This window comes from Pleurotus ostreatus, assembly GCF_014466165.1.
Source record: "Pleurotus ostreatus strain PC9 chromosome Unknown scaffold_8, whole genome shotgun sequence".
Classification (NCBI taxonomy): Eukaryota; Fungi; Basidiomycota; class Agaricomycetes; order Agaricales; family Pleurotaceae; genus Pleurotus; species Pleurotus ostreatus.
Window position 1 is genome coordinate 1,519,624 of NW_023503163.1, and position 13,560 is coordinate 1,533,183.

At 49.9% G+C, this 13,560-nt stretch overlaps 5 protein-coding genes across 5 annotated transcripts; 1 reads left to right on the plus strand and 4 right to left on the minus strand.

Annotated features, from left to right (window-relative positions):
- Nucleotides 1-47: 47 nt before the first annotated feature.
- Nucleotides 48-980, minus strand: PC9H_010856 (uncharacterized protein; the record flags this gene model as incomplete). Its single annotated transcript, XM_036780349.1, has 3 exons — nt 48-247; nt 303-435; nt 486-980. 3 exons carry the CDS (start codon nt 978-980, stop codon nt 48-50), a joined length of 828 nt encoding a protein of 275 aa, XP_036627732.1.
- A 443-nt stretch (nt 981-1,423) lies between these two features.
- PC9H_010857 (uncharacterized protein) lies at nt 1,424-2,518 on the minus strand (the record flags this gene model as incomplete). Its single annotated transcript, XM_036780350.1, has 5 exons — nt 1,424-1,609; nt 1,686-1,779; nt 1,849-1,883; nt 1,941-2,067; nt 2,124-2,518. The coding sequence occupies 5 exons, from the start codon at nt 2,516-2,518 to the stop codon at nt 1,424-1,426; spliced, it is 837 nt and encodes a 278-aa protein (XP_036627733.1).
- Nucleotides 2,519-3,768: 1,250 nt separating this feature from the next.
- On the minus strand, nt 3,769-5,803 carry PC9H_010858 (uncharacterized protein; the record flags this gene model as incomplete). Its single annotated transcript, XM_036780351.1, has 7 exons — nt 3,769-4,437; nt 4,491-4,713; nt 4,766-5,205; nt 5,274-5,387; nt 5,467-5,526; nt 5,584-5,733; nt 5,795-5,803. The coding sequence occupies 7 exons, from the start codon at nt 5,801-5,803 to the stop codon at nt 3,769-3,771; spliced, it is 1,665 nt and encodes a 554-aa protein (XP_036627734.1).
- Nucleotides 5,804-6,991: 1,188 nt separating this feature from the next.
- PC9H_010859 (uncharacterized protein) lies at nt 6,992-9,738 on the plus strand (the record flags this gene model as incomplete). Its single annotated transcript, XM_036780352.1, has 6 exons — nt 6,992-8,830; nt 8,888-8,980; nt 9,033-9,156; nt 9,214-9,336; nt 9,389-9,524; nt 9,579-9,738. 6 exons carry the CDS (start codon nt 6,992-6,994, stop codon nt 9,736-9,738), a joined length of 2,475 nt encoding a protein of 824 aa, XP_036627735.1.
- Nucleotides 9,739-10,658: 920 nt separating this feature from the next.
- PC9H_010860 (uncharacterized protein) lies at nt 10,659-13,401 on the minus strand (the record flags this gene model as incomplete). Its single annotated transcript, XM_036780353.1, has 17 exons — nt 10,659-10,732; nt 10,788-10,869; nt 10,929-11,143; nt 11,201-11,271; nt 11,334-11,357; nt 11,423-11,624; nt 11,689-11,818; nt 11,869-11,902; nt 11,956-12,035; nt 12,085-12,108; nt 12,161-12,183; nt 12,240-12,381; nt 12,433-12,754; nt 12,806-12,835; nt 12,887-12,920; nt 13,125-13,179; nt 13,234-13,401. 17 exons carry the CDS (start codon nt 13,399-13,401, stop codon nt 10,659-10,661), a joined length of 1,710 nt encoding a protein of 569 aa, XP_036627736.1.
- Between the last annotated feature and the right edge of the window lie 159 nt (nt 13,402-13,560).

The following is a 13,560-nucleotide window of genomic DNA, read 5'->3' on the forward strand; positions in this document are numbered from 1 at the left end:
CCGTATGAAAGAGGCATTATACGAGTAACGGCAAATTTACGGATAAGTCAATGAACAGAGTCAACTTCCATACCGTGGTTTGTCAGGTGTGATAGGTCTTCCTCGGCGTCACTCCAAGCCAACAGCTCGTCTATGTCGAGGTCCTGGAAATCAGCAAGAGCGGCTTGCTCTTCAGCGTATGCCGAGATTTCCTCATCTAAGAGGTCATTCGGCGATAGTGCGGGGAAGTCGGGCAACCGCTCTGATGCTAAGTTGAACGCTTTCAGTACAGACAATAGCTGGGAGGAACTAGATATGCGTACTGTGCAGTTCTTGCTCCCATGCAGCAACATCTTCCATGTCAGGATCGAAAGACGAGCCAACATCCTGCGCATAAGAGACACGATACGAATGTTGAGATTTCCTAGCAGCGTTATTCATGATGCGTCTGAAGAGCTGGGCAAGACGGCTTAAGTAGGATATAGCCAAGTATGCTAGTGACTTACTTCGTCCTGCAGGATATCTTCGTCGTCGTCGTCGTCGCCCTCGTCCTCATCCATCACCGTGTCATCACTCCCCGCTATGCTATCACTGGAGTTGTATTCGTAACGCTTCTGCTTGATCGACCTATCTCGAGCTTCCTTGGCTCTTTGCAAACAACGCGCCTTAAACCGCTCTCTTATCATGTCCCTATGTGCATCTTCCACAATGGGGGATGCAATACCACCGCCGCTCCCCCCACTGCCAAACACTGAGCCTCCACTGAGACTAGCAGATCTCACAACACCGTGGAAACGCGAAGAGGAAGCTAAAGGTGTGGCTGGCGACTTTGCCTTATACTGAGAGCGTCGGCGAGACTGTGCCGCTGAAACAGGTGAGGACGTGGGACTTGAAGGGGACGCGAGTGGTGAGGGACGCATTGGCCGATGAGTAGAATCTCCAGGGTTATTCCATGAGTAAACGCGCTGGGGAGAAGGGGTCGACGGGAAAGCGGTGGACATTCGGGTGGTGGTGAGAGGGAATGAAACGCGAGATGTCACACGCCGACATGGAGGTGTCACACCATGTCACACCGCGTCTAAGTAATCCAAGTCACCTTAATCGAACCAAGTTACAGTTACTTACTCGTGGACCGTCATTCACTAACTGACGCAAGGACAGGCATCTCTCAAAAGAATGCCATTCTTTCAACGAAAATACTGAAGCGATATGGCGCGCTAGCCCATCAATTATACAGGGCACCTGTCGCTCTCCCTTTCTATTCCACCAATTATAGACACATCGTTACTAATTTCCACCTGGCCGCGTCCCTCAGTCAGCGAAGACGCCACGTTCGAGACTGTCGCGAACGAAGAATCCATGAACCCCTTCTCCAGGGATAGCGCATCGAAGCCATTCACGTGTGTGCTCGTAGTGATCCGTTGAGAGGTCGAAGGCTCTACGTTTAGCCTCGGCGACTTCGTCGCGACATCGGTGCGCTCCTCCATGACCGAGACCCAATTACGATAGCTAGTAGCGAAAAGCAGTCAGAGTTCAATGCGAGAAAGATGAGGAGCCAAGGGACGTACTGCTTGAGAAGGGTGTAGAACCCAGAGCCAAGCAGGGAACCTAACAATGGGCCGACCCAGTACTATGCAAGATGGAATCAGTGGGAAATGATTACACCAAGAGCCTTGAAGCTAATGGATTGATTAATGGGGACTCACCACCCAGTGATGTGAATCAGGAAACCCAGTGACGACGGCTGGCCCAAAAGACCTCGCAGTGTTCATTGAAGCACCGGTATAATACACGGCGAAACTGAGCACAACCGCAATTACCAATCAGGGGGATCTTGCCGGAGGGATAGGAAAACCTAAAACTACGCACAGGTGACCAGAAAACAAGGTCAACCCAACTCCGACCTACGGAGCACCAAGAGGTTCAACAGATGGGTCATGTAGCAAGAGATGATGCCATACCGGAGCAAAGGATGTAGCTTGATGCTTCTCTGTTGCTAACATCAACACAGAGAGAACCAAGGCTGCGGTTATGAACATTTCGATGAAGACACCTTCAGCAGGAGATGTCCGGGGCGACAAAGTCGTGCTGCAATCACCATCAGTCACGATTGTTCGTCGTGTATCTAGTGAAAGTATACTGACTTCACCCTCAAAGTCCCGTCTGTTAAACCTAGCACGACTGCCGCCGCCGCGATCCCACCTGCTAATTGCGCGATGCAAAACAGGGCGCACCTCACTGGCCGGATGGCGCCTACCAACATCAATGAAAGAGAGATGTTGGGGTTGAACACCCCTCCAGTTATTCTGAGAAACGGCCACGCAGAGACAAGGAGCGACAGCCCCATAGATGTGGAAATGTATAGGTAGCGTTGAGTGTCTGAAGCCGCTGAAGTGTCAAGTACAGAGAGCGTCTGGGCCGTTTGAATTCCCCCCAGGCCGAGTAGGAGGAACAAAAATGTGCCTACGAATTCGAGGAAGGCGGCATGGAAGTCATTCGTGAGCGTGGAGAAATGCGAGGACGATTGGAGGTGCATCATCGATTGGTAGCGCTAGCGCTATATCTAATATTGTCGGTGACAGCGGCTGCCAATGCAGTACTGCTAGGCAGTGGATTGTGACGATGCGAGTAATGGCCACAAGCAATGACTACCCATACTTATACAGGTCCAATTCTCCAGGGTACGCGGGTCCCGTTGTCCAGTCCTTTGGGTATATGAAATAGCTACAGTCGAGGTCATTAGTGATATACCCGTGTATGTAGCCACCATACGGTCCATTATTTAGAAATAAGTCTTACCAGATACATGGTCCCCGCGCCTCCTTTTGCCCCACGTCCCGCCCGAGCGGGGCGCTCCATGCTTCTGCTTCTTTAAAGTCCAGATCACTGCAGGCCCTATGGCATATCAATAACACCATGGTTTTGGCCTTATTTAGTGTTGCAGCCACTCAGAATGCGATAGAGGGTAGTAGTTAACACCCTTGCATTGATGTGGAACCAGGCTCCAAGTTAAATTACTTAGAACATATTTGAAACTTACTGATTGTATCGCTTGATATGTATCCACGGTTGGAGGGTATCTGAGGAGTCCAACGCTCAACCTACTCTTTAGAGACGACCTTCTGTTGAACGAATGGGGGCAGGAAGGGGCTGTGAGCCCCCAGATCCCAAGGCAGAGGTTCTCAGTCGGGTCGCGGACCATGGGTATGGTTGACAAAGAATTTATGGCAAATATTTGGGCAGTTGAACCGTAGTGAGTGTCTTAGTGAAAGCATGTATCTGAGTACTGGGCAGCTCACATACTACATTGGCAGTGGGAGTGATCTCTGCACCATTAAGAAATGAATCTCATACCGTTCGAGATATTGATAAAGTGCTCATCATCTACACGCGTCGTTATCCGTAAATGGGAAGCCCCAACATGGAACCAGGCGAAGGGAATTTAAGAAAAGACAGTTACAGTCAGCCCAAACTCTTATCAACTTCTATCTCTATATGGGGGTGTATGCGTTGGATATCAGAAAAGTTACCGGTATCCGTACCAACCGTGGACGAAATTTCGAATTTTGCCGCTCTAGGGGGTACTTGATAGTCATTGATGTGAGCACCGATTCTAACGTATGCGCGTGCTGTCATGGCAGCCAGGAAAAGATGTACGGTAAGGGCGCCCCCCCCCCCGAAATAGCAAAGAACCTCACGTCTCTATAAGCCTCTATATCGGGCATCTTTTGCAGGACGATTTCAATATTGTTGTACATTTACCGGCTTCCTATGGTGATCACAAGGTTGCTATCCTACGAAATCAAAGAAAGCCATCCTGCAATTATGAGAACCCCAAGTGGCGATGCAGAAACGCCCGGTCGCATCATCGAAGTTGAGACAACTCAACCCACCTTCTACAGGCACAACTTCAACTTGATCTGGAGTGGAAAATCTACGAAGTTCAAGAATATGACCACCTTCCGATGTATCAACGACGCTACAGAACCCCCGCCGGCCAGAACGGCAAAGGACGACACGAGCGAATTTGTTGAGTCTAGTGCTGAGGAATATTGTATCACCAGCGGGTCGCAGCCCTTGGCCGTCGACGAAAAAGTGCTTGAACGACAAATGATTCCCGCTGCAGTGCTGGACTACGGTCAATTTATGATGCGCGTCCATGGTCACGTCGAGGTGAACATCATCGGATGGCTGAGCCTGAAAATGGGGGGACTGAAAACGGTATATCGGCTCAAGGGCCACTCCCTCAGGCAACGGTGGAACATTGTCTGCGTCTTCGAGCGTCAGGATAGACTGGGTGGGCATGTTTCCGCCGGTTTCCAACACGTGCAAGGGAAGCTTCAGGAAGTGTATAACCTGTGCAGGCTCAACGTCCCCCGCCGTCCAGCTCCCAGTCGTCACCACAAGAGAACCCAATTCGACGTCAATCAGGGCAATGGGTACGTCGGCACTTGCAAACTAGAATGTAGCTCAAATGCGATGATCGGAGTAAATGCAAAGAATGTACTGACTATAGGGTCAAGTTGTGCATGGAAGCATCGCTTCGTAATTAAATTCAAGATCCAAACATAAGCGACGCCTTGAGCTTTGGTGCACCAGGCGACCATGTAGTCGCAGATATGTGGAGTGAACCAATATTTAGCGTTTAATGCACCTGGGACGTTGTCGAGAGTGTGGACTTGGCCAAACATCCAAACACCCTGCTGAAGGTATATCGAGTGGACTTGAATCGAACTAAAGGAGGAAGAGTTAGCCAATGGTACTGGAACTTGGGATACTTGCCTACTACTGGTTGTTGGTGTATATGTATGCAACAATCACTACTTGGTTGATACTTTTCCGCCACGCAGCAACGACAGCATAACAATGTGGAACGATGTCAAGGGAACAAACAGCGCGGACGCTGTGAACATCCTCAAGCGACCAAAGCGTAATCCGCCCTCCGATATCCTGAAACTCCATAGAGCCGAATGTCAACAACCATCGAGCAGTGAGGAAATGTACGCTATGCAGAATGACTGGAGTTATAGTCTCGCCGACCTTGAATATCGCATGATTATCCCCCCACATGGATTCCAGTTTGAGGGACTTGGCAAATAATCTGCAGAGATTGCTGCCATCCAAGTCGTTTTCGACTTGGCCGGGGGGTAGGTCCAACGGCCACTCGGAGTAGGCTTGATGCCAGACAACGTCCTCAGAGAAGACGCTGCGTAAACCGCGAGAAGTCTGATGGACGCGGATTTGTATGTAAGATGATAACGACGACACCTGGCAGGACGTAGGATGTTACCCACTGCGGTAAGGGATAACAGATCCTGGGGGCGAAGAAACCACGCTATTTCTAGGAGTATATCATTTGGTAAGTCAGTGAGGCGAGTGTCGTCGCTGCCCATAATCGACAATATCGACTTGATTGATCTGAGTGAGGCCAAGTTCAAAAGATCGTGAGTCAACTCACCGGCCCGGTAGCTCCGCCTTGTCCGATACCATAGGCGCCCTTTGCCTTTGTGTCGGACACACCATGGCACCAAAGCAAACTTGGCGTATCTGCAAGGAATAGACTTCAGTTCATCTGAATTGATGTACGCGAGCACGGGAACACACCCTGCTGCCGGAGATACGACGAGACGGGAGGGGAAGGGGCGATACAGGGTACATACGGATTGTTTTCTCTCCAATGTTTCCTGACAGCGTCCTCAGTTTCTCGTTGAGACCCGACGCAAACGCCTTCGCAGGAAGGAAGAATACTCTTGGCTAAGTTATTTGACCAGTGTATGGTCAAAGTGTACTCTCGCAGGCAGAAGGATCTACTCACTATATTCATTAGATGTCTATTTAGATGACCCATCCATTTGCTATGTCCTGGAGCACGGCAACCCCCATGCATACGCGCCACCCTGGTCGATCAATCAAATAGTGCGCGCGACTGAAAGTATTCCATGGTTGCCATCTACTGTTCGTCGCTCAGTGTTTTCGAGGTGGAGAGGCAATGTAATATGTGTGCGGGGGGGCGGGACGTTGATGGGCATTCTTATGCTGTCCTAACGATAGTTAAAATTGCTACGTATATCGCAAGTCCCTGTGCAGCGGCGTTCTTGGTACGTGATCAGATCGAACCGCTAGATTACACTGAACGAAAGCATCAGAGGGGAAATAGTAACCGGCTAGTTGAACCACCGACTTTGCTCGGTCGCTGACGAGCACGATGAGCAACAGCCGCCGTTTCTCTATCTCCATTTTGGTCTCCGTAACATGGCACGATGAGCGCAACTAGCGTGTCAGTTGGTGCAGTAAACCTTCGTATGCCTATTCATCAGCAAGTATTCATCGTCTGTTGATAGTTGCCTAGGTGTGATGAAGCTCTTCGTTCTAGCCAAGGCAGCAGTCGTGATGCAGCAGTGACCAATTCCAGTTCGCTTCATGCATATACATCATGCTCTCGGTGCGCAAAATGGGCGGGGTCATTCATCTAGAAACATGCGTCAGTGATGAAGAGTGGCCAATAAACTGGCCACTTACCCGACGGCTGCATAGTACAACGGCCAGCGTTTCCCCCGCAAAGACGGTGAAGTACTTGCAAAGTGTCACAGCGAACGCAACGCAGAAGTCATTCTGGACGAACGACCTATCGTAAGTCTATATTCTTCGGAGGTGTCGATCGTCCATTCAATATTTTGCTTTGTGTAATGAAGCCCTCCGTCCCGGCCAAAGGCAAGCACTGGCGACGTTTAGCTTTTATCAAACAGAAGAAGAATCTCTCTCAAGGCAGTATAACTTCAAGGCGAGACTTATAATGCAATGTCTTGCCAGTGGCAATTCGCAGTGAACGCGGTCACGACTGTGCCACAGGGCCAAATACCATTGTTCGACCCTGCATTTAAGCAGATATTGCCTCTTTTGGTCTAAAGAGGTTATGACATCGCTTGCACTTTCCGTCCACTCCTCTTGTTCTTGAACATCCACCTCCGGTTTCACCGCCCTTGTTATCCCCCACATTATTTTCCATCTAGCCATGTCTACAAATACCAAACACAACCCACCACATCCAAATCCAAATTCAAACCCACATCCGAAACCAGTCGCGAACGACGATGCAGCTCTAAGCTCGTCCTCCTCTTTGGCTGGCGACGACCTGGATACGTCCGTTGGCATCCTTGGTCTCAGCACCGCCATCTCCAACACCTATCCCCTGACAGTCGAAGGGACCTTCCCTTCCCTCGTGTTCCCTCATCGTCTCGTCAATGTCGCGGCTAAGAAGTGCGACGTCGACGGCATCGAAGGACCCGCCACCACCTTCCACCGCAACATGATATCGGTGTATACACATCTAAACTTATCTTCGCCGGACATTCGCGACGACGTCCGCTTCATGCTTGGCAAGTTTCTGGTCCGCTTGTGCATCGACGGTCTGAAGCAGCACCTTGGGTACCGCCTCCCAAAGACCCAGAAAACACAAGAGTGCAAAGAATACATCGACAAGATGGTGCACTGCGTCAATTCTGCGATGCAAAGCCTCAAGGTCTTTCTGTGCGACTTGAATGACATTGTTGCCGAAGGGGCAGCATCGAAGGCTTCGGTGGTATCAAAGGCTCCTGTAGTACCGAAGGGTCCGGTAACACCTTTTCTTACCAGGAAGGCGAAACCATCCAAATTATCACTGGCAACGTCGATATCTCCTACCTTGGTCCCATCGATCCCCGCACGCCACAAGGACGTGTCCTCTGTCGGTCTCCCTATCCTTCCGTGCATGAACAATAAATATATCGCGCATCGCGAGACCCCTAGCTCCAAGTTCTTTCGCAATCTTTTCAAGAGATTCCGTAAATCCGTTACCTTCCCATTTACCCCTTCGTCCGTCACCCTCGTACTGCCGCCTATCAGCGATACATCAGCAATCAAGGACGCTCTACTCCCAGATAAACCGAAGCCGCTTCCAGAGATACCTTACGAAAATCGTCGCTCGGCGATATACTTCCAAGACGGCAAGCATTCCTGTAGCGTGGACATGGAACGCCTGATGCCTACCCACGATGATTCTAGCATCCGTCTCACGTCAGATGGTGCACTCAAATCCGCATCCCTTACTTCTCTCATTCGCATCCTCACGTCCCCGGAGGCGGATCGAATGCCCGGATTCACCCACACATTCTTCATGTGTTTCATATTCTTCGCCTCGCCCCAGGACCTCTTGGATGGTCTTGTAGCACGGTTCCAAGTCGGCAAAAAATGGCAGCGGCCTGATCTTTCCAAGGAAGACGCTGACGCTGTAGCGGCTGAGGTGCTGGCCGTACGTGTCAGCGTGGTCAGAACGTTGACCACTTGGCTATGGGAGTACTGGCGCCCAGAGACCGACCAAGTGTTGTTGCAGCAGATCATGGACTTTGCCTCTCAAGATATTGCTGATGCTGTCCCAAATTTGCTTCTGGTGTGGGGCCTAGCCCAAGCAGTCTGGAACATCGATGACAAGAAGCACTATCGAGGTATCAAGATGGAATCGCTGCTCCAAGTCCCTGTCGAAAGAACCCTCCCCATTCCAACCTGCTTCTGTATTTGGAACTACGGCGACAACACCCCGACAATGTGCAAAGTCCTTGAAACTGAGAGAGGGAGGGAGGAGTTCGTCAGACAGATCACCATCAAGGCTTCCAAAATGTTCGCTGCCATCAACCCAAGTGATGCCATTCGATATTGGGAAGCAGGGAAGCGGGGGTTCGACCGTGTTCGGCGCCAGATCGAAACATTCAAGACTTTCGAGCGAGGGGTCACCGCAGCGGTTGTAGCATCCATCCTTGAGAGTGAGAAGGTTGTAGATCGTACCATCATGTTGGAGTATTGGCTAGACGTCGCGTCGGTGAGTGAATTCACCTCGCCATCCACCTATTCTACTAATCACGTTGGGTTCAATCAGCGATGCGTTACTTGGAGGAACTATTGTGTAGCGAACTGCATCTCCTCTGCTGTTCAGACTTCGTCTGTGCTTCGTTTGAAGACCACCATTGCAGTATGTCTTGGCCACATCGAGTACAGTTCGTCCCTCACCTTCTTTGACATAGTTGGCCAGTGAGGAGTCCAAGCAGAAGTATATCGATTTAGTGGCCCTGTTTGACGGCGCCGCAAACTTTGCATCTCACCGTGCCGCAATTGCGGCAGAAAAGAAGCCTGCGGTACCACCAATGTGTACGTCTTATGACCCTGATGCTCACTCATTCAGATTCTTATTGCAAACCATTTCAGTTCACTTCGAACATGATGTTTCTGCCATCCGAGGGATATCTACAACAACCGTTGACGGTGATGGACGGAAGACCGTGTTGATCAATTTCATCCCAGTAAGGAATATCATGAAAGTCCTGGCTTGTATGTCCTCCTGCCTCCCCTTGACAAGTGTCGTTGCTGAGACTCTTCATAGCTATGGAGGAATACCGTATCGACTACTGTCTGGATTTCGACGGGGACTTTCAAGACTGGCTGAAGGGCAGCATAGACACGTTGCAGGTCACCCAAAAGAAGGAGAAGGAGCTGCTCGAGACCCACTACGCCCTCAGGTCTGTTACACGAAGTCGATAATTCTTTATTCCAACCTAACACCATCTACACAGCAAATCAAGGGAATCGGCATGCCTCCGGCTGCAACAGAAACACGTCGATGTATGGTCTCATCCTATCACATATTACTGGGCAGATTACCCTGGACCATTCCCAACCAAGCGAGCAGCTCCGTCTGCCCGATTCTCTCATTCTAGTCCATCCAAACGCTAGCCATTTCACCCGTCGAGGCGACCTCGACCCGTGACATAAAACACAAAACACAAACAAATGTTGTCTGGATTATCGCGCTCCCTTTCCCATCGCACCATCACCATGTTCAGTTCTCCTCAGCCTGCATCCCCACCACTGCTCTTTCTACTGCTGCTTTATCATCGCGCAACATCAGTTATTCGTTCTGCGTTATCTGTCTCGTATTGAGGCTGTCGTCACCAGTATTATCGCACTATCATTATACGCTTCGCATTATGTATACTTTGTGTATACTCATCGTCGCCTAGCTGACACCTGCGACCCACACTCCTTCTACCGTTGTATCGTCTAACATCCAAGTCGCTCTCGTCAACATCAATATCTAGCATGTACACTCATTACCTTTCGCCATATTCTCGCTTTGTTTTTGTTCGTATGCAGTTTGTTGTCCGTGACGCTTTCGTTTTGTATATCGCAATAAAATGATATGTGTAATATGTTTGTCTTCTACTCGGAACATCCTCTGACTTGGGACTTGTTTGTGATGACATAGGTTTGAGACGGTGACATATACCAAACGGGTGCTGATATGATATATTTACCAGCCCCGGCCCAGCGCGACTCCTCGCTGGAACGGGATCCTGCTTCTCGCTCTCTCGTGCTATATGCCACCTCCCAAGTTGCATCGATCCAAACCCCGTGAAGCCTGGCTAGGGATAGTTTCTGATACGATGACCTCTGCGCAAATGTGGCCCCAGCATCTTCTACCCGATCTAAGTGTTGCCTTCAGTCCTGTCACTCCTGTAGTCGTCACCCCGAGTCGTCAGGACAAGCAACGTAAACCAAACACGTTCAAATCGACGTCTAACTGTATTCTAAACAAATGGGCAGTACACAATATTCAGCTTCTGGGCAGGTTTAGACACCGAGATGCGTTAGATCTAGAGTTTAGCCAGAGCTCGCGACTTCTGTAGATGTTTAGCTTTGTCTCGTAATACTCTCCGTAACAATTTTCCTGCAGGAAATGATCAAGGGAACCGTAATAGGCAACCAAGTCTCTGAGCACTTACCGCTAGGGTTCTTGGGAATGATGTCTATGAACTCAACGCCACCAGCGAGATGCTTGTATTTGACCTTGTTATCAGCGACGTGCTATGGGGATTATGGTCGGTCAATCAGCGAGTACGCTATGATACGAAGCAACCACGCACTTGAATTATGGATGTCTTGATCTGTCCAGCGACTTTCTTGTCGTTTTGCATACGTTTAGCTGAGTCGGGAGCGGGAACCACGAAGGCCATGGGAACCTCTCCGCTGAAGTCATCGGGTATGCCAACAACACATGCATCGGATACGTCGGGATGATCAAGGAGGCAACCTTCTAACTCGGCAGGGGCTACTTGGAAGCCTCTGACTTTCATGATCTCTGGATATCCGACTAAGGGCTCAGCGAGTCACAGCCCCATCAAAGTTGTCGACAGACCTTTCAGTCGGTCGAGTACCCACACTTCTTTGTTTGAGTCGATACGTACTTCATCGCCCGTACGTACCCACCTACGTATGGAGATGAGGAGAAGTCATCTGATGGACGCACAGATTCAGAACCACCGACTTACCCATCAACGAAGGTTTCCTTTGTCCTAGAAGAGACATAGCGGGAAGTAAGCCACCTCCTCGCAGGAGGGTTGATAGTGAGCGAACTCACGCTTCTTCGTTGTCCGCGTAACCTAACGTAACTGAAGGTGTTTTGATTACAAGGTGACCTGGTTCGTCGAAGCCGGCGAGTGTCCCGTCTTGCTTTTCAACGCGGGCCACAATGCCTGGCATAAGTTGTCCACCTGAGCCAAAGGCGCCCCGTTTGTGCTCAATAGGCCACATCGTCGTTGCGGTGCATGTTTCAGTCATCCCTATCACGAGATACATAATCGTTAGTAAGAATACCGAGGGATATAGAGTACTAGTTTGCATCACCATAAGCTTGGCCGATATGTGCATTAGGGAAAATGCGAATAAGTTGTTCGGTGACTTCATAGGTGAGAGGCGCTGCGCCAACCATTATGAACCTCACACTGCTAACATCCGCAGTTGCCATTGCTGGGTGCTACGAAGGTGTGGGTGGAGATATTCTGACCGGCGACGAACTATACGTACTTTACACAACAACACGACTTGCGGGGGTACGAGCCTAGGTCGACGGATGGTCATTGGGAAAGGTCATTCCGGGGAGTGAAAGCTTACATTAGGTGTGTAACCCTGTGCTTCGCGATACTATTGAGCATGCCAACAAAATTGAAACGAGGAATGACGACGATCGACATCTAGTCAATGCCTTCAATTTGATACCCTCAGCTGTGACTGTATACGTACCGAAGCAAACAATATGAAATGCAGCTAGCGCGTATGTTAGTCAAGCACTTCGCGCAAGAACGGATTATGGACAAACATTGATAACCAATCCATAAATATCTGGACGTAAATGAGAAGTGAGCTTATGCTTGTCAGACAGACAATGAAGAGCCTACGATAAAAAGGGAGCACGCCAATGCAGACATCGCTAGGCCTGAATCGACGTTCCTCCCAGGTTGTGTACGCCTCGTTTATTCTGTTGTGTACGGCTAATTGAATGACATTCGCGATTAACGAGAAATGTGGGATTGCAACGGCCTGGAAAGCAGTCAATCGATGTATTTGCATATCACTAAGACGCATCACTACCTTGGGCTTTCCGGTGGTACCCGAAGAGAAGCTCAAGAAAGCCAACTTAGTCTTTCCTTCGCCCGGGGCAAGTCTTCTCTCCACAAAGGTTTCCCTGGAGAGTAAACCTTGCCGGGCGAGTTCGTCTACAGTTGCGCTCTCGGGCGATAATTCGGATGCAGCGCCGAATAGAACGACGCGGCTGAGAGGGATATTGACGCGTCTGGCTGCAGCGACAGCGGTTCCAACGGCCTGGGCGTCGGAATATACAAACATGAATGTAGCCTTGGTGGCTTCCAGTTGATATGCCAACTCATCGACCGTAAAGTCTGGATTTGCGCCTCTGAAGGAGAAACGTTGAGTAACACTGGTGGCTGGTAACAATTAAACGTACGAGATGACACCGCCGATTCTGTGCACGGCCCTGCATCATGGTGAGTAGACTGCAAAGCAGACCGTAAAGAGAAGAATAGACCATATTGCAACGGGGTAATCTGGTTGTACCAATACTTGTCAGCGGTGGCATTGGGGAACGTCAATCTGACAATACCCACCACAATGGTTCCTGCTGAAGATGAGAACTGCATGAGGGCGTCAAATCAAACCCTCAAGTTCTCGACACCCCGTCGATCACATACCGACATCGCTATCGCCTGCATACTGTTCAATCAGCAATCATTCCCCCTGATACGAATTTGGTCCAGATGACCCACGAATATTGTATTTTGTCCACAATGAATTGGCTAGACCGTGTGTCCGAGCCCGTAGCTGTTTCCGAGGTTCAACAACTCACGCAGTGTGCTGATCAATACGGCATCTCACCTCTTCCTTTCCAAACGTTGCCCCCGACGTATCATCAATTAACCAGGGTGTGCCCACGCTTGGGGGCTGGGGTCGCGTAGGATGGTTTACATCCAAGAGGAATTGTGGAACAGTCAAGTTGTCCGGGATTTTGGGAAAGTCTTGTACGGGGGCGTAGATTTCAGACATGGGCGACTGTGAAGGCGAAAGGTAGGCTACAGTAAGCACCCATTACCGGACAAAACACGTTCCCGGCCGGGATTGGGTTACATTACACAAATAGATGATATGATGGTGAGAGTAGAGTTGACCTCGTGATGGCTTATCTGCTCACGCACTCGTAATTCT